At 46.4% G+C, this 20,463-nt stretch overlaps 1 protein-coding gene across 1 annotated transcript in view; it reads left to right on the forward strand.

The window, feature by feature from the left end:
• LOC119433690 (protein KRI1 homolog) overlaps positions 1-18,876 on the forward strand; it is a 44,006-nt gene extending 25,130 nt beyond the window's left edge. Inside the window, exons 11-17 of the mRNA XM_037700943.2 lie at positions 1,672-1,750; positions 2,528-2,661; positions 4,279-4,372; positions 7,478-7,608; positions 7,697-7,761; positions 12,695-12,793; positions 18,198-18,876. Coding sequence (XP_037556871.1) covers positions 1,672-1,750; positions 2,528-2,661; positions 4,279-4,372; positions 7,478-7,608; positions 7,697-7,761; positions 12,695-12,793; positions 18,198-18,771 — 1,176 coding nt within the window. The 3' untranslated portion in view covers positions 18,772-18,876. The remainder of the gene's footprint in view (positions 1-1,671; positions 1,751-2,527; positions 2,662-4,278; positions 4,373-7,477; positions 7,609-7,696; positions 7,762-12,694; positions 12,794-18,197) is intronic.
• The last annotated feature ends 1,587 nt before the right edge of the window (positions 18,877-20,463 follow it).

Here is a 20,463-nt window from a genome sequence, read left to right on the forward strand (position 1 = left end):
GCCCATTCTTTTTCTGAGGGGTGAAAGGGCGACGGGAGAGAGGTGCGCGACACTGGTGATGCGGAGAAGGCTGGAAAACATCGTGGCGGCGTGCTGTGGCTTGAATTTATTTTTTCGTTTCAAGGATTTCGCATTCCATTACCTTTCGGCACGGACACCCAGTGGCCAGACTTCATCATTTTAACCGATAATGCGGCCTGGGGGCATTGTAGTAAGCAGGTTATTTCACCATAGAAAACATGCAAAAGTTAACGGTGCATCAGCTTCTCATTGTTATAACTGATATATTGTTAAAACCAGTATCGTTATAAGTGGGTTCAACTCTATTGAGATTTGTGTTTGACATTGGTCAGTAGCATGTTAGGCAGCTTTATGTCCATTGGAAGATGAGTGCTGATTAGCTAAGCCAGTACATCTGCTGCTCCAGTGAAGTGTCACGTCACGAAATGGAAAGTAACCTTCAAAGTGATCAGTCAACAGTACAGCCGGTGGAACATTTGAGAAGGGGTCACTCATCAGATCAGTGTCCATTCAACCAAGAGTATTGCATCATCATCAGCCTATTCACCGGCCCATCTTGCTCGACCAGACACGGATGCGGTCCATTCTGGGTGACGAGGGCGGCGCGAAATGCAGCATGTTGCATCTCGACGTCGGTTGCAGCTGGGGCACACCGACGAACGCTGGATACGTTGGCCGCAGCCTCGGGCTGTGGCGATGGTAACCTGGGAGAGGGTGGTAACCTCACCGAGCGATGATGTCACGTGCGTCGCCTAGGCAACGCGCGTGGGGTGAGAGGAGGTTACATGGCCCAGCAGCGCAGCTGTGGCAGGTGGCTGCTAGGCAACGCGAGGCGATGCACAGCTGGGCCAAGTTTTCTGTTAACGCTCCACGGCCTAACCAAAAGCTTAAACAGCTCTGCTGCTAACATCGGCTATCCCCGTTCACTCTTTGATGCACACCGCTCTCTTCTTGTCTCTTAACGTTAGGCCTAGCATTTTTCGTTCCATCGCTCTTTGTGCGGTCTTTAACTTGTTCTTGAGCTTCTTTGGTAACCTCCAAGTTTCTGCCCCATATGCAAGCACCGGTAAAATGCAATGATTGTACACTTTCCTTTTCAATGACAGCTCCCAGTCGGGATTTGGCAGTGCCTGCCGTATGCACTCCAACCCAATTTTATTCTTCTGTAAATTTCCATCTCATGATCAGTGTCATCTGTGATTAATTGACCTAGATAAACGTACTCCTTTACAGACTCTAGATGCTAACTGGCGATCCTGAATTCTTGTTTCCTTGCAAAGCTATTGAACATTGTCTTTGTTTTTTGCATATTGATCTTCAACCCCACTCTTACACTTTCTCAGTTAAGGTCCTCAATCATTTGGTGTAATTCGTTCCCATTGTTGCCGAACAGGGCAATGTCATCCGCAAACCGAAGGTTGCTGAGATATTCGCCTTTGATCCTCACTCCTAAGCCTTCCCAGTCTAAGAGCTTGAATACTTCTTCTAAGCATGCAGTGAATAGCATGGGAGAGAATGTCTCCTTGCCTGACCCCTTTCTTGATTAGTTTTGCATGCCGCAGTGCAAATCAGACAGGGACAAAGGACTGCTATTGCTTTTTCTAGTCATGAACGAGTGTTTGAGAAAGTGTTTTCTCCTTTTTGTATCAGGCGATATTTAACAGTGAGTACTATGAGCAAGATGCTGAAGAGTTGAAGCCAGAAGACCCCTTGGATGAGGAATTAGGATGTGAGTGAGCCAGCTACATTGCATTGTCATGGAAGATGATGATACTGAAGTTCATCATGTTCTCTTGCATTTGCACTTCCCCTCAAGCTAAAGTGCTGATTTTACATGTAACTCGTATACTCTCAAGTTTAATTATACTATGTACTACCTGGTAGTTCTGCAAGGGTCTGAAAGGTTGCTAAAGTGGAAGCTTGGGCGAGGTGGTATCACATACTTGGAATTATAAAACAGTGCAACAAGACATAACACCAAACAAAGAAAGACAGAGCGCTGTCTGTGTCTTTCTTCGTATGGCGTCTCATCTTGTCGCGCTGTTTTATAATTGCAAGTAGGTCGGGAAGGACCTGGAGTGTAAGCCTATATGCAGTTCTAAGTTGTGTAATCTCTTGCTACTTTTTGAATTAAAATTCGTGGTGAATGTGCATTTCGGGATATAGTAGATTGCAGAAATATATAGCAGAAACAATCAGTGCAATCGTGGTGCAAAATCAATCGTGGTGCAAAAATTCAGCGAAGATATGACGATACACAAAGCATGTCCAATTGCACCTACAATAGCATGTGCTTTGACTTTGCACATGTCCTCGAATTGTTATTGTTGAGTGGATAAACATTAAGTTACCCTTAAGTTCTCACAGGAAGCTCATTTGTAAAGGGCAACACTTGCTGCATGTTTTGCCAGGAAAGTTATTTCGGTAGAAGGCTTTGCTAAAATTAGTTTGTATCGAGGCGCTCTAACAGCCTCGTCTTGACTTGTTGCATTGTGGTGCGATGCAGTGGAAGACTGGGACCAGTGGCAAGGGGGCGAAGGCGAGGAGGGTAACGAGGAAGCTGGTGAAAATGAAGGCTGGACAGAAAACTATGATGACGACTATCCTGGCTATGAGGGTGGCACTGGTGACTACCAAGATGTAAGTTTTTATTTATCACCTACTTCTGCTCTCCTTCTTTGTAGAAAGAAGTGCCCATGCGAAATACGTTTCATATGTATTGTTAGGGCAGTGTGTTCACATTATCACATTGTGGTGACTATGGAGAACCAGACGGTGCCAAAACTGTCACGAATATAATTCTTTTTTGGCAAACTTGTGCCTAGTAATTCCAAAAGAACTTGCTGTTGGACTAGTTGGTAACACATCTTAGATAATTAAGAGTGCAAATACACACTCGCACGCACGTGCACACACACACACACACACACACGAGATACTTCCCGAGCGAAATTGAGTGCTGTGTGTGGTGGACGTATCTAGTGTGTCGTGTGTGGTTGCGAGTGTGCCCCTTCTAATTATCTAAGCTGTGCCCTGTAAAACACGTGGCACTTTAAACACAAAAATAGCGGTGAGCACAATTGTTGGTCATCAAAATCTCATCTAGGAGTGCATCTGCTGCTTATAACATGATTCATCGTAGTACATTCTAGTGTAACCGCGGGTGCTCGCATTTACTATAGGATGTACACTACTTATTCACTTTGCGCACACAATCTGATTAGTCAAGATACTTTTGCTGTAGAATCACCATCAATATTCAGGAAAGTTCCAATACATAAAGGCGCGCCTTGTGCCGAGGGGTAACTTTGTAACAGTGGATTGGTGGTGAAAAATAGTAATCGGAAACACATAAACACTGTACACATGTCGGCAAACTAAAGCAGAAAACTTAAAGCATGCATCTTATATGTATCAGCATTTGCATTAGGAATTGGGCGGTAGCACGTGGAGCATGTGGAGCGTTGCCACTTTGTACCTCTGCCCCACTACATATCCGTGGTGCAAAACTGTTTATTAAAAAGCTATACGGAGAACGAAGCATTGACAGCATGTTGCATGTTTCTTAATATGTTAGCAAGGCTTAAATTTTAATCTGCCATAGTTGTTACATTGTGCATGATAATTTTGTGTTAGAGCTCATAATTGGGACATGACATTGCTGGCTCAGGGCTAGATATAAAGATGCCACTTTGTCCCTTTACATGCTCTTGATGTCACATTAATGGCAGGGAAAATTGTGGCTCTGTTTTCATTGCAAGGCTGCATCATTGTAAGCTTGGCATTTACAGTACAGTCAAACATCGATATAACAAACCTCGAATTAACGAAATTTGTGATGTAACGAAGTTTTTCGCTGCAAGCACAACTTCGTTATATCAAGGTTTGACTTATTTTGAACATATGTAGCAGAACTGGTCATTCGTCACTGATGACTCCTGATTTCTGTAGCAGGCAGTGAAAATACTGTTTATTTCTAACAGCGAAATCAAATTTAGTAAGCACCAGTGTGGTAATTACCAGATGTGGGTACACATTGGTTCTTATTTTCACTTTAAACGATAATGAAAATGCAAATAACTAGGCCTGTTGAATTCACATCTAACATTTTGGAAATCATATGAATGTGAACTATGATATAGCAGTACAAGCTGTTTTATTGGTGCTTTGATTTAAAGTGCATAATTGAGTGCGTAGTAGATCTTTGCTCCCTATATAAGCTGGTATTCACTTTCCTTCATTTCATAATTGTTTCAGGATTCTGAATTGACGGGTGAAAAGAAAGGCAAGCGTCGGAAGAAGTCTCATTTTGCCAAGGTTGTCAGCAGGAAAAAGCCGGTGTTTGATCCATGTAAGCAAAGTCTCAATGCTGCTGCAATACTTTGCGAGGAATGCTATGCATTGTCGTGTAGAAGTCAATTCGAAATAGTATAAGACTTCAACGGCCCTTCCATAAAGTATTTTTAGAAAGCAGGTAGAGGGACAAAAGAAAGCTTCTGAAGTGCAAATCATGAGTGAAAAAATTATTTGTCATAGGTGCATGCCATGATGCAACCTGTTGCAGATAAACACTTGAACCTCATTATAATGAAGTTTAAGGGGACCCGAAATTACTTCTTTATTACGGTTACTTTGTTATATCCATTGTTTCCATTTACTGCAGTATACAGTAGAACCCCGCTGATACGTTTTTGACCGTAAAAAAAAAAAAAACGTAAGAGGCGGGAAGCAGGAAGAATTGAGAAATGAGGTAGTGGTTATTTTAATTCTTATGTGTGAAAAAAAGTCGTAGTTTCGCCCGAAAGCTGAAGTATCGATTGCGATAGCAAATTAGTAGACAGTTACACAAAGTAAGGATAGGAGCTTTATCGTCCGTATAAACTTGACTTGTGAACATTCGCTTATTGACTATATTAACAACCATGGTGTCAGCGCCCACAGGCAATCATGAACACACATCACACTCGATGAGCGCGGACACGCGCTGTCAAACGTTGGCGTTAGGAAGCGCCGCTGTAGCAGCGAGTGAAGTGACCTTCGTGCTATTGTCTATCGTTTCAAGGCAAACTGAGCACCGAGAACACATAGCACGCACAACGCTATGAGCCGCCGACACACCTACACTGCCTAGACTCTGCCCCCAACGCAGATCGATTTCAAGATACGGCCTGCGTGGCCGCGCGCTGCCGCGCAGTACGTAGTTGATGCCCGAGTACAACGCCGCCTGCTATCCCTCCTTCCCCCTCCCCCCTCGCCGGTGCCTAGAGCGCAACGGGAGAAGGTACGCTTCCTCCCGCTTTTCATTCTTGTGCACGCCGGCTGCCCTCCCAAAGTGCCGCGGTCGTCGGCTCCCCTCGCACGCTTTCACTCGCACATACAGCATACGGCGTGCGGCGGCGGTGTTATCGCCCTTGGACTTAATACGGAACATTGATATGCCAAAACCAATTTTAGGGCCACAACGCGTCATAGAAACCATCTTTAGATAGCAAATACGGATCTCAAAGGCCATGCTTTTGCTGGCGGAAACCGAAAATACGTTGTACCTGTCGCACCCAGCACTTTGGACGGCCAATCCCATCGTCAAGCCACCAAGCCAAGTCACATGAAAAGTCATCATAGTCGCTCGGGCCGGCGCTGGCTAGCAGTTCTGAACGCATGATGCAGGAACGGTCCCACAGTTGCGGCGTAACAGCATTGGGTCCTATGGGAGCTATGTGATGACCAGCCGGCAAAACGCAGCACCTGGGAACGTAACAGCGGGGTTCTACTGTACGTCCAATGGGGTGCACAATTGTAAATGTGGAAACAAGACGACTTTGCAGCCCACGTAACCACTACATGGCCACGCATGCGATGAACTTTGAATAAAATAAGGAAATCTTTGGCGTGTGCAACACGCGATTTTAGCAGCTGACATGACAGCCTTTGGATAACTGCCTTCTGTTCCATTGTGATGGTCTTTCGCGTCCACTTTCCACTTGGGTCGCCCCTGTCGAACAGCACGTGGCACACAACACAGTGCTTCGCTGTGTGATCGAGGAGACAAGCGAACTTCACTGCGACAGCTTGGCTCGGCCGGCTTGTGGCCTCTGGAATTGCACTGATGCTAATGCAATCTTGGCGGCCATGCCCAGCTGCCAGCCAGCGCGACTCGCTGTAGGGAAAGGGAGAAGTGAATGCACAGCTTGGGCGTGATGCCCAAGATTGCGCCAGGGAAATCTCGGAGGCTACGCCCAGCTGCACCTGCCTGCGTGGCACGCCGCACAGATATGAATGCGCTAATGTTTTACACCGCCGGGCGTTGCCGCGCAGCGTGGCAAGGCTCGTGTAGCCAGACATGCGCAATGGTGAGAGGTCAGTGGAGAAGTGCTGTAGTGAGCTGCTGCTTGTGTGCAGGTGCACGGCTGCGCGCGGTGATGTGAAAGACCAGTGTTGCTTGACGACGAATTCGACGCAGGAATTTTGAAATGCAGTGGCCGAACGAGTGTCGAACCCCGCGGAAAGCGATGTACTCGGCGCGTAACGGTCGAGTATTTTTTTGTTTCGGAGACAAATCTACTTCGTTATATCCATTGGCAGGACAATTTCACTTCATTATTACGAGGTTTTAAATACATCTGTCTCAATGGGGATTTCCAGGGGAATTTCATTTGCTTCGTTATGTACATTTCGTTATATCTCGTTTCGTTATGAGTTTCGACTGTACTACGTCTTGTCGGCTTTGTTGTCACTCCCAGTAATGTTGCAGGTATCTGTCACTGCTGCTAGGGTTGTCCTCTTCAATTCTTGTCTGCTACAGAAGCATCAACGTGGATCGCTGATATCTATGTCGGCTGGTAGTCTGCCATTTTTGCAAAACTAAAGTGTCGTGCTTCACAGCTTTCCAAGGCGCAACTTCTGTACCACAAGGTGGTTGTCAACTTGCTGCTTTTTGTTTCACAGATGCCAGGCTCATCAAATCATTTCAATTCCTAGACACACCTGACAACTTTCACAGCACAGCAGACATTGTGAGCGACTGATCACATTTACAAGATTGCGACCCGTACATTTTTTGTTTGAAAAATTTACTGAGAACTGACTCCATAGACAACTTTGAGCCAATGTCAAAACCTACACTGTGGCCGGACACAGTCGATTCTGCACGAGTGCCAGCATGCATGCCAAGGATAAATGTATTCCACATACCATATATGTTGTCTCTCAATGTAGTTCAGCTGTGCTTGTTCAAATTTTTAAAAGAAAAAAAGAAATAAGGAAAGATGTAAGGAAACAAATTGATAGTGTGATACATGCTCCCATGCCTTCAAAGATAGTTTCCCTTCTTACCCTTCCTTTGAGGGCCGGTCCTGTGATCCCATTGATGGAGTGCTTTTATCAGATTCTAGATTTGCTTAATGTTGATTGAACCGAACTAGGGGATCAAAATAGTTTTCGTTTTCCTTCATTGCAGCCAGCAAGTCATTTGAGGAATACTTCGATGAGTACTACAAGTTGGACTTTGAGGACATCGTTGGTGGAATGCCCACTCGTTTTCGGTACCGCTCTGTTGTCCCCAATGACTTTGGCTTGACTACAGAAGAGGTACAAACGTTCATTGCTTTCCTTGCTTGCTGGCTCGGCATGTTTTGGTGTAGCTCGTGCTAAAGCACAGTCAAATGCTTTGTTGCAGATTCTTTCAGCAAAAGACAAAGAGCTGAATCGATGGTGTTCTGTGAAGAAAACCTGCCAGCACAGGTGAGCCCAAGGCATTTCTGACATGAATGACATTTTTTTTTGGTGCTGGTATATTCCTCCTGAAGAGTTACAAATTGGGAATTCAGATTTTTGCTTAGGATCTCTCGATTTGCCTGCGCATCATACACACCTTGAACTTAGCTTAAAGCCCAAACACCATTCCACATCAGGAGCATTAAAACAACCTGTTCACCTGTATTTCTCAGCGGGGGTTGGCCACTCATAACTATATACGATATAAGAAATTAATATAATTGTAGGTAAAAAAAAATTCATGAAATAAGGCCCACGAGCTTCTGAGCACGGCTGTGTTCCAATGTTTGCCGTAGACAGCTAAGCGGACAGTGGCCATCTAAGATCTCGTTCCAATTCTGATGAAGACGTCAAAGAAATCTTCGTGAAAAAAGCATCAAAGTGAAAAAAACGATGGAGGCTACTTTCCTGTCCAAACAAGATGGTAGCTGAGCGGGACGCTTGAAAACTCAATGGGAAGGTTAGGTTGTCTGCGCACAAGAAAACGTAGTCAAGCTTTCCTTTGCGCTTAATGTAAGTCACATAGTGTTTTTCATGGGTTTGCAGATGAAGAGTTAAAGTACAGAGATAATGTACGCTTTTCTCAACATTTTTGTGTTGCCACTGAGGTGGTGTCTCATCGCATAGTCGTCTTCCAGACTGTTCAAGACATGTTCCATTACTTGGGCTCGAAGCTGTCTTCTGCATAGAGTTAATATAACTACCGTATTACTTGAATCTAGACCGACCACAATTCTAAGCCGACCCCCGAAATTCCGAAGCCAGAAAAAAAAAAGAAAAGAAAAAAAAACTAACCTCAAATGTAGGCTGAACAAAAAAAGCGAGGACAGTGTTCACAAAATGAAAACAGCATTTATTGAATATGAACATGCCGAGCTCATTCTCCGTCATCATCACTGCTAGCCTCGTCGCGATCTTCCTTATCGCCACCATCTTCAAACAGTGCACTATATTCAGTACCATGAAGTGCATTAGAGATGCTGCACTTTTTGAAGGAGTGCACGATCAAAGTTCCTGGGTAAATGCCATCCTCGTTGCGGCGCATGCAAAAAGCATTTCCCGTTGCCCCCTCCAACAATGGACCGTGTTCTCATCGATGCCGAAGTCCCGCTCGGCTTGAACATTTGAGGATCCTCTGCGGCTAGCACAACTTTTCGTTCGAAAGTGGCACTGTAGTGACATCACTGTTTGGTGGCATTATGATAATGCCACGCCACACGCCGATGCTGATACTACAGATACGACACAGGTCGAAATGGCATGTCGCTTGTGTACTTCAGTTAGCTACTGGTACGGCTAGTAGCGGCTGCGATACTGACTTTTCTCGATGGTGCTAGCTGTGCACCATATTTATCAATTTGTGTTAAAAACTGTCAATTTCTTAAAAATCCTCGAATCTAAGCCGACCCTAGAGATTCGAATAAATATGGTAAATGTATGCTTGGCTGCCTCCTTAGCTGTCTATGTGCGCCGTCTCTGATGCTGGTCAGAATTGCTGATGCCGTACGCCGTCTCTGATGCTGGACACCTCACAACATATGCTCCAGGATCACGGCAGCAGTTAGGGCTAGCTGGTGTGTAACAGCACGAAATTGAGTCTTGTCACTTATGACACTGTTCTTGAACAAAACAACCCATTGGAACCCTCGCAAAGCTGGTCTTTCTCCGTGCCGTCCATACTGTTTGTTCTCTGTCACCTTAAAGCTCTTGATACTTCCCAATCACCATCAAAAGATGGCTGAAAGTACGATGCAGCTAAATAATTAGCCACAGCACTGCCATTGCTGTTTAAGAATGCTGTACAGTCAAGTGCCGCTACAACGAAATTCGCGGGACACGCGAAAAATTTCGTTGTGGCGGAACTTCGTTGACGTGAAATTGGTATGTATATATGTACGCCAAACGGAAAGCCGCGAACGAAACCGAAACCATCGTCCGGGAAATCTTCGCGGTGGTGCGGGGACAAAGGTTATCGACGTACTGAAGGCAGTCGATAAAGTCGATTGCGGCCGACACTTAACCCAACGCGCGTGCCCGGCCGATCGCGAAACACTCATTTTGCGGCACATGCACCGTCGCAATGAAGCAGTTTGAACTATCACAATTTCACTGCACATTTATGACAAAGTCGGCGATTTTGCACTTACCGGAATTTTTATTTCCAGAAGTCGGTCAGCCTGGATGTTTTACGTTTCATGGCAAGCAAAGGCGTTACGCGAATCTCGCAGTCCGTTAATAGAGCCATCGTAATGTCATCATAGAGAAATAAATTCAATTTCTTTCTCTATGATGTCATTGTCGTGGGTTCTGATAACTTTTCTGATAAGGTGAAAAGGATCCATTACTTTCAAAACAGTCGCCGGAGTCAGTGGGCCTCTTCAATTATGCAATCCCGGACTGTCCACAAACCGTCCGCGGCTTCCAGTCTGACTAGCCCTGACAGAAGAGCGCATCACAGTCACGTGGTTCAGCTGTCGGGGGCTGTCTGAGATTTCAGTCGAAGCACCGCGACCGGAAGTCACTCTCCTGGCTGCCATCGTCTGCTCTTTGCTACTCGTAGATAGCCCCCTACCTAGCGAATTCATTAGCGTGGCCTCCGAAATGGTGCAGTCTCAGAGGCCACCTCGCCGACACAACCATGAAGCTTGCACAGTGGAACCGTAGCCTGAGCTCGTAGAACGTGTTCGCAAAGCGTTTACGTCGCTCTAGCTAGCTCATTGCCCGAGAAATTTAAGCGGAAGTTCCACACGGACGTAAGCAAAATCGTGGTGGTGGTGAAAACCTTATTGGCCCTAAAATTGCTGCGGAGAGACTCCGAAATCATGGTCGTGCCACGTCGCTGTTCATGCAGAAAGCACCTGCCGACATCCTCAAAGCACGCGAGACCGTCTGCTAATTAAAAATTATAGGCCCAATGCGTGTCTAGGAGAAAGCGCGTGTAAACCGTCTACTAATCCTACTTGTCAAAAATTAAATGCGTGAAATAGCCATATGCAATATATGATTCCTCTCACGCTAGTTTCAATTACCGGAAAAGCAAAATTTCCCTGCTTACTGCGTACATAGCAATGAGCATGACAGATTTTGCGAAACACATTAAGAAAAGCAGGCATGTGCGCCTGATCGCTGTGCTTCTCTCTTAAAAAACACGTAGACCGAAGCTACAGCAATTAGACGGCTCGTGAAAAACTTGCATGATGGCACACAAAGTACCGATGTAACAGAAGCGATAACTCAATGCACAGTAGTTGCCGTCTGGAGTGCGCAAAGTACGCAGAAGCACACAGCATCTTTCACAACATGGCGTCAAACACTGCGCGCATCTTTTTAAGACAGCCATTGTCCGCTAGCTACTTGCGCTTGTCCAAGCAAATATCTGCTGACAGCTATAACACTCCGCGGGCAGTCCGGAACTTCCGGTCCGTGAGAAAATGAACGCGGTTCTGACAACTCTCGTACTAATGGGTGGAGCTTCGGAAGCTGTCCGAGCAAAATCGAATGCGGCACAGCAGTCCCAAGCAGTCTAGGACTGTCGGGGACGGATAATCGAAGAGGCCCAGTGTGTCTAGCGGATTGTCATTTTCCCCAGATGACAAGACATTATAATCTTGTGGACAACAGCGGCAGCGGCGCGGCCGCTCGGGCACTATCTTGAAAGCAATCTGCGACATGCACAAATTGAGCGCCCGCGCGGGCCTCATCTTGAAAGCGATCTGTGATGTGGGTAAAGTGCAACTAGTGTGCAACTAGTCGTGTGCGCTGTGCTTTCGATGTTTAGTTCTCGGTGAAGCGAGAGATGGCACGGACATCAATTCGCTTGCTGCTATTGCCGCGCCTTCTCACTCCAGCATCTTGACACCGAGTTTCCGCGGTCATCGAGCGGGATGTGTTCATTTTTACATGCACTATCCTTAGTTCGTATAGCTGTCTAGTTCGTATATCGCAATTGGTGCTTTGCCTTTCGGGCGAAACTGCGACATTTTTTTCTTCCGCTTTCTGCCTCGGCGATCGTATGTGCCTTCTACTCGAGCGAGAGAAATTTACGCTTCTTCGTTGGCATAGCCATTTCGACCGCACACAGACCACAGGTGACACAGAAAACGGCAGTGATTGCAGTGATCCCCTGCAGTCTCGCGCAGGCAGCATGATGGCCACATGTGGCTATGGATTGCATTGACTTAAATCGGTACTTTCGAATTTGATTTCGTTCGCGAAAACCTCATTCAAGTGAACATATGATCGTCACAGCTTTGAAAGGGCCTTCTAATTTGACTACTTGGCAGTTCCAATTTCAATTCAGTCCCAGTTTCGATCTCGAAAAGTTTGTTGAAGCGGAAATACCGAATGAAAGGACTTTTTTTGTATTACTTTCTATGGGCAGCTGATGGGGAATCGGAGAATCTTCGTTGTGGCGGAAATTTCATTGTAGCGGCATTCGTTGTAGGGGGATTCGACTGTATCTACTGTATGCAGTGTGATCAGCTAGAATGCGCGAAACGCAAAAAACGCCTGTGTTCTGTGCATTGGGGGCATGTTAAAGATCCCCTGGCTGTCAATCCCGAGTCCCCCACTACGGCATGCCTCATAATCAAATCATGGTTTTACCATGTAAAACACCAGAATTTAATTCAGTTGATCTGGTGGAATGTGGTGGTGATGATGGTGTCGTCATCCACAGGACAGCAACTTAGTGTCATCTAGTAGCAGCCTGTAGAAATTAACCAGCATGCCAGAGCGCAACTGACACTTTGTGAAACTTTTGATATCCCAAAAGTGGTAATTTAAACATGCCAAAAGCTGCGCTTGTTGCTGCTCTGGACAACCTGCAATAGCAAGGTAGCTTAGCAATGTGAGTAAATTGTTGTCTCTTTTAGGTAATCAGTTTATTCTTTCTGGCTAGGACTGAAAATGAAGAGATGCAGGATCTGCACACATTCCAGAGGCGAGCCACCAATGATGCGCTGAAGCGAAAGATCTTCCCCAGCTTGTACACAGAACCGTGAGTACAGTGTTGCTGAAACAAATTGTTCTTGCTCTTTGAATACCTTGAGTTAAAGGCCACCTGCAATGAAATTTTGCACTGTGTAAAAATCCTCATTTTGTATGTAGGTTAAAATTTTTTAAAAATCGCCACCGTTACCATTCACCGGAAGTGATGCATGACCTAGAATGTGTGGCTCCTCAGCATGACCTTTAAATCTAATCTACCCATGCATGACCTTTAAATCTAATCTACAATTAGTACCACCCATGGCTGCCTGCAGCGCACTGAAAAATCTCAGAGGCGACAAGCTGGCATTTTTGTTATGCTAGCCAATAACCACCAGGTGCATGCATTGTCTGCTTAAGTGTTGTTTAGGGACTGCGAATAAGAATATTATACCGTTACCAGCACTGCAACTTCTTGCTTCAGTGGTATATACAGTAGAACCCTATTGATACGATCCCGTTACGTACGATTTCCGGGCGCCAATCTTCGCAATCGAGAGTTGCGCTTATTTTTTGATGTTCGTACATTCCTAGAAAACACAATCTTTCGGTTCTAACATTCGGTAGATCACCAAACTGGGATCATATATGTTTTCCGGCCGCTAGATCCCATGTACACAAGAAAAGGCGCAAGGCCTGTGCGATCAAGAACAGTAGCTGCTGGCCGCAGCAGCTTCCCCACAATACTCGCCCGCCTGTCTCACGAAAACACTGGTGTGCACTAAGTTCTTTATTCCGGTACCCGCAAATCTCTTGCTGGTTCGTTGCACACTGCATTCTCAGCTCTCGTCGCCAACCCTATTGCGATAAGCATCTTCACTTATCTGTTGCACAGCACGTGGGCCATAGTGCCGTTGGAAGCGTACTGGGCCGGTATTTTTTAGCGATGCCTTATGCCTTATTCTATACTAGTCTTATCATCCACCGCTCACGGCCGGCTGATCCCGTTGATAACGTGAGCAGACCATCGCTCTGACCACTGACAAAGCGCGAAAAGGCATTAGCATCGGAAAGGCATACTACAAAATACCGGCCCTGCACGCCTTTAGTAGGCGATAACCCAAACACCCCGCCGGTCCCTGCTGCAGGCGGCGAAAAGGGAGCATCATTTTATCACCCTGGCACCATCGTAGGCATAGAATTTCGTCTTGCCCACCAGCTCGATTCCGTTTATATTTCTGGTGGTAGTCTTAAAATACTAAGCAATAGAAAAACGACAACGTGCATCTCGGTTCACTTGGGCTCTGCCAGCTCGACGCGTGTCAGCATCTGGTGCAGCAACAATTCGTGCTGAGTAGGCACGTGAAAACTTCCCACCAAAATGCCCCGCTTGGAGAAGCTGCTGACCCGGGACAAATTCGCGGAGCGCAATTGTAAGCTTGCCGAAGCCATAAAATTGACAATGTGCGTCTCGTGCCGCTCGAGCCACACAACCTCACCGTCGATTCGCACAATGCTTCGCATTATGTAGATGTCAACTACAGTTGAGTCTGTCAATTTTTTTAGTGACTACCGATTGTATGTTTTCTCGGTTAGTACTTTTTCTCTTCTTTTTCTTTTTTTCCAGAACATATGAACAAGGTTGTACTGTACCTACTCACTTATAACTAACGTAGCCAAAGTGAAATTTTGTTGCAGATGGCCTTTAATTTTCATGTGCTTTTGAAGGTGTATTGTGTACACGCTTTGAATTGGAGATATGGAAAAAAGTACTAAATTAAGATGCCTCACATGGGATCAACAGTGGAAGCCTCAGCCTGGAGCCAACGCTTTAACAAGCACATAACTGCTTATAATTTATTTATTATTATTATTTATTAGTTACCTGCATGGTCCCGTAGGGCATTACAGCAGGGAGGTTACAAACTTAAATAAATACATGAACAAATAATTACAATGCGTGGAAGAAAGCATCATTTTCTGTGATGTATACAATGTGCGATGGCAAACTGTTCCAATCTCGAACAGTGCTAACAAAGAAAGAATAACGGAAAACGTCACCCCTACAAGAAAATTCTCTGACCTTCAAACAGTGGTCCAGTCGCTTAGATATGTAGTGTGGTGCCTGGATATATTGTTCGCAGTTTATGCCTGTTTTAGAATAATAAATATTGTGGAAAAATTTTAATCTGATATGCCTTCTACGATCCTTCAGCTCTTGCCATCTAAGTTTGTTTGCTTTCTGTCATGCTAAGCTGCTGACTATAGTTACCAAGAACAAATCTAACTGCCCTATTCTGGATTTTTTCTAATTTATTTACAAGCTCAGATGTGTGTGGGACCCAACAAACACATCCATATTCAAGTATTGAACGTACATGACTGAAATACAGCTGCGTTTTTAAGTTACTCGGTAAATGACTAAAATTGCGCCGCAAGAATCCCAAAACTCATGCTGCCTTATTTCCAGTATAGTTAACATGCTTGTTCCATCGTAAATCAGAAGTAAAAAAGACGCCTACATATTTAAATTCCTTGCTTATGTTTAGAGTAATACGGATGATTAGCTCGTTTTCTTGTGAAGGTGACGTGAACAGTCTTATTTATATTTAATGACATATCCCAACGCACACGAATCTGCTATAGTATTTAAGTCAACTTGCAGGATTTGTGAATCGGAAATAGGAATCTACGACTCTATAAACAACACAATCATCAGGCAAACATCCTGAATGAAGACTGTATACCAATTGAAATATCATTAATGTACAACAAAAACAATAGTGGCCCCAACACTGAGCCTTGGGGACGCGTCTCTACGTTGGCCACTGTTGATCACTTCAGTGTGATGCGATGTGTCACTGTACTACCAGTTTCTAAACATTCTAAACAGCACAGAGGTTGACCAATACGTACAGTCGAATCTCGATAATTCGAACTCGAAGGGGCCCGAAAATTTTTTCTAATTAAAAGGACTTATTTTTGGAGTATTCGTACACCATAGCACGATGTACGAACGGTGCGAGCTGCGCGCAAGCATGTAGCGAGCGAGGGCTAGAGCACTGCACGGGCCGATTTTTTCAGCCCGGGCCTGGCCCGAGCCCGTTTTTTTTTGTTGGGCTGCCCGCCTGAGCCCTATCAAAACCTTTATGGCGAGTCCCGGGCCCGGCCCGGGCCCGGAAATAATCTACGTTACCCGCCCGGCCCAGCCCGCCACCCCTTTACCTTAGGCCCGAGCCCGGCCCGAACCCAGCCCGAGACCGAAAAATACATGTTTTTCAGAGTTGAGATGCCCGAGAGTAGCTCGCTGCACATTACATGCACACCACCAGAAAGCCCGAGCCCGGCCCGGGCCCGGGTTAAAAAGCACACGCCGTGCCCGAGCCCGGCCCGAGCCCGTGAAAAAACTGCTCTGCCCGGCCCGGCCCGGGCTTTCGGGTAAGCCCGAGCCCGTGCAGTGCTCTAGCGAAGGCCACGAAACTGCCCACGCCGGCCAACTCCCGCATCCCGATAACGGCAGAAAACGAAACCTCAGGGAGCGGGCGGCGCCGGCATGCGTGCGCGCAGAGACCGTCGAAGGTGAGGGAGGAGGACAGCAGAGAAGCGGATTTGGCCTTGGCAACGCCATCGTTTAGGTGGCAGTGGCTTCAGTGGCTCCCCTCGCCCTCCCTCTCAACTCTCTCGTAGCTCCCCCACCTTCAACTGTCTCCGTGCGCGACCGCCGCCGTGCTGGCGCTGCTGCTCCCGCTGGCCTGGCGCCTGCTTAGCCCACTCCCTGTAGTTTCGTTTTCTGCCGTTATCGGGAAGTTGGCTGAACTGGGCCTCCGCCGCTGCTTCCCTCTGCGCCGCAGCTGCAGCGTTGGCTGAGACATCGGCACGTACATGTTCCAGCGTGACGGATAAACGGCGACCTTGCCATTTGAGAGTGAAATTGAGTTAAGTGAGTTGAGGGGTCTCTTCTAAGCGTTTTCTTTATGGCGGTGTCGGAGAAATGCCAGTCGGAGGTGTGGCCGCGTGATTTGGCGCGCTGCTGAGGGCATTGTCGGTGTGCCATATGTTCGAATTAACCGTCGCAAATGCTTTCGCGTTCGAATTACCGGGCGTTTTTGCCCATAGGAATACACAACTTTGACGGGACCACAGCGTCAGTTCGAATAAACCAGAAGTTAGAATTAAGCGTGTTCGAATTAACGAGATTCGACTGTATTTGAATGCCTACAATGGAAGATTATTTTGGAAATTACTACCTAGAAAAAGCGATTCGTGTTAAGTCCGGAACAACGCTTTAAATATAACATTTCCCCTACTTTTCACTCTCGCACTACGGGGTGAACTAATCTACCAGACGTCTGAGCTGTGCAGGAAATCCAGCATCTTGTTGTTGTGGGCAGAATACAAGCATGCATGGCATGTGCAAAGGGAGCGTGTGTGTTGTGAACTATATAATATTAAACAAGCCAGGAGCTGCCACAATGATTGCTGCTGTGACAGTGACACGGGTGAATTAGAACAACCATTTTCACGAAAGTAAACTGCTGATACTGCTAGTGTCTCCAGTGCTGACATTGCTTATACATATATAGAAAGAATCAAATGGTTCGCCCTAGCCTTTGCTGCACCACACCATGGTGCACAAGCCATTACTAACAAACAAACAGTGAGCTGAAATAAGCAATACTGGCAACTCCTTGCTGTCTATGTGCATCTGCTCAAAGTTGCATAGATGTCCTCTGTATTTTTCTCTATTCTTGCAACCATTTAACGATTTAGCGTGGAAGCTTGGGCGTGTTGGTGATTCATTGGAAAAAAACACAGCGCAAAAAAGACAGGGACACGAGAGAGTGCTATGTGCGTCTCGCTCTCTCGTGTCCTTGTCTTTTTTTGCACTGTGCTTTTTTTTTTTTTTTTCATTTAACGATGCCAGCTTCTTTTTTCTTTTGGCCCTATTGGTGGGGGAGAAGTCTGTCTGTATGCTGGGAGCGGTCTCTGCAGTGCACATCATTTCCTCGTGTGTTACTTCTTGACCGTGCTAGAGAACCAGATTTCATGATGGTGGTATAAACAGTAAAAGCTGGGAGCCTTTCATTTTTGCTTGTAATGGTGCTTGTGGTGCCGTCCGATGGCAGGTTCAAACGCTACACACAGCCTGCACCACGGCTTTTCTTTCTCCTGCACGTTCTTGTGCACTGTCGCATGTTACGCTTACAGCATTTCAAAATGCCAGGTGGTGGTTATTCACAGAATTCTCATCCCTTTCTGACTGCGTCATGGCTTTTAGATATGTTCTAGGAGCCTGCACAATTTTAGACTGCTGAAGCATAAAACCCCCATTGCAAAAATTTGTGATTTCACAATGTTTTTGGCTAGATGTGAAATTTTTTTCTGTGGAGGTTTGACATTTGTGATGATAATGCATGTTGTGCGTTGTATACTTTGTAATGACCATGCTTTAAGGCACGATTATTATCTTTCAGTGCTGAGACAAGTGAAACAACACCGTCTGAGGAACCGAGCAAAAAGAGGAGACGAAAGAAAAAGAAATCTGCACTCGTCAATGGAAGTGCTGAGAGTACAGAGCATGTCAAACCCTCGGACACTACATCGGCAGCAGTTACTCTTGACACTTCTAATTATGATGTGACTGCAGCAAGCAAAAAGAATCGCAAGAGGAAGACATCCACTCAGACTGAATCTTCTTCGGTTGGCAACAATGACTCGCAGCATGCAAATATTGCTGTCAATGATGCTTCTGAACCTTCAAAGAAATTCAAGTCTAACGACCAGAATACATCTGCTGAGCTCAGCCAAGGCTCCATAACATCTAGGAAGTTGAATATTGGAGACATAGCAAGCAAGGATGCTGAAATGTCTGCAAGCAAAAAGAAAAGGAAAAAGAAGCCAAAGGGTGCAAAACAGTCAATGCCATTTCAGCAAAAGACCCAAGTTCCAGCCCTGAAGGTGTCGGACAGCAGGCTAAAAGCCTACGGCCTGAACCCCAAGAAGCTGAAGAAGCAGTTGATATACGGCAAGAGAAAGGACAATTCTTGATAAAGCCCTTTGGGGAAGAGTCAACAGGCAGCCTTCACGTTGAGAGGCAATGCCGAAGGACTTGATTTTAATGTTGGTTATAAAAACTGTAAATACCTCTTACAACGGTCTAGTTTTTTGTTGTTTTTGGGAGCCTGTTTTTCTTGATTTGTGGCCATCATACCATCATAAGCAAACCTCCCTTTAGGAAGTAGTTGTATTCTTGGGATTCATCACACAAATGCATAGTCCTGAAGATGTTGCATTTGTACAATTCAATGCCTTCTGTAATATCCCAGGCTTCTGACATACCACCTTGACACTTGTTAGATGGAGTGGTTTGTATTTCTTCAGTAATTTTTGAATGTGTACTAACATACATGAGAAGCAGTATTACATGATTACAAAATTTCGTCATTTTGAAGCCCAGAAGAGTTTCTTCTTCTAATGTATTTAATTCATCATGGCAGATTAGCGTGCACCTTTATATGGTTTAATTTGACATAGATTTGCATGCACCTCTACTGGCCTTTCGGAACATTCATTTCTCTTAAGGGGGGACGCGGCTTTCGCATCGCGAAAAATGGCTAAAAAATCAATTTTTTGAAAATCACATTTTCAGTTTCTGTAACTCTTATTCTATCTGATTCCGAAATATCATCACTGAAAACCAAGTAGAAGTGCTCTAAATAAATTGATGTATCAGCCAAGGTGCCGAAAAATTGCGCGGAAATCGCGAAAGAACGGCGTTTTTCAAGCCACGATATCTCCGGAACGGCGCAGCCGAGCGCCGCCATCTTGGTCTCGTTGGAAAGCGCATTTCTCCGTCTTCGAATCTGCCGCTTCAGCTATCTCCTCCATACAGAAACAAGCACACGAAAAGCAAATGATTGAAGGTCGTGCCGGAGACCGATGGGCCGCGCCCGCCACGTGACTCAAGCGCGGTTCGCTATGGGTCCGGTGCTCGCTCCGTGATGGCGTCGTCTGCACCGCTTGTTGCGGTCTCCTCGCGAGTTCTGGACAGTTTCCGTAATCTCGACGAGTGTTAAAACGGGCGCTACGCGGACATCGCAGTAGCGTGGCCGATCCCGCTTTTTGTGGACGTCTCAGACTCGCGGCTAAGCATACCGAGCATCGGTGACGCGGACTTCGCGACCGAGCTTCGGGCACGGAATCCTCGGACACGCGGCTAAGCCTTTCGCGCGTAGGCGTCTCCGGCTCGGCGATGAAGCACATCGCGCGCGGACTTCTCGGGTCCTTGCCTAAGCATTTCATGCATCGGCGCCTCCGACTGCGCGACTAAGCACATCGAGCGTCGACTCCTCGAGCCTGCGGCTACGCATTTCGCGCGTCGGCACATCGCTCAACGAGTGTCGACTCCTCGGACCCGCGGCTACGCACTTCGCGCGTCGGCACCGCGAGCGTCGACTCCTCGAGCCCGCGTTTAGGCATTTCGCGCGTTGGCACCTCGGAGTGTGCGACTAAGCTAATCGAGCATCGACTCCTCGAGCCCGCGGCTACGCATTTCGCGCGTCGGCACATCGCTCAACGAGTGTCGACTCCTCGGACCCGCGGCTACGCACTTTGCGCATCGGCACCTCGGACTGCGCGACTAAGCTCGTCGAGCGTCTATTCCGCGGACCCGCGACCAGGCATTTCGCACATCGGCACCTCGGACCCGCGACTTATCACATCGCGCGCCGACTCTATTAT

This window comes from Dermacentor silvarum, chromosome 11, assembly GCF_013339745.2.
Source record: "Dermacentor silvarum isolate Dsil-2018 chromosome 11, BIME_Dsil_1.4, whole genome shotgun sequence".
Taxonomy (NCBI): domain Eukaryota; kingdom Metazoa; phylum Arthropoda; class Arachnida; order Ixodida; family Ixodidae; genus Dermacentor; species Dermacentor silvarum.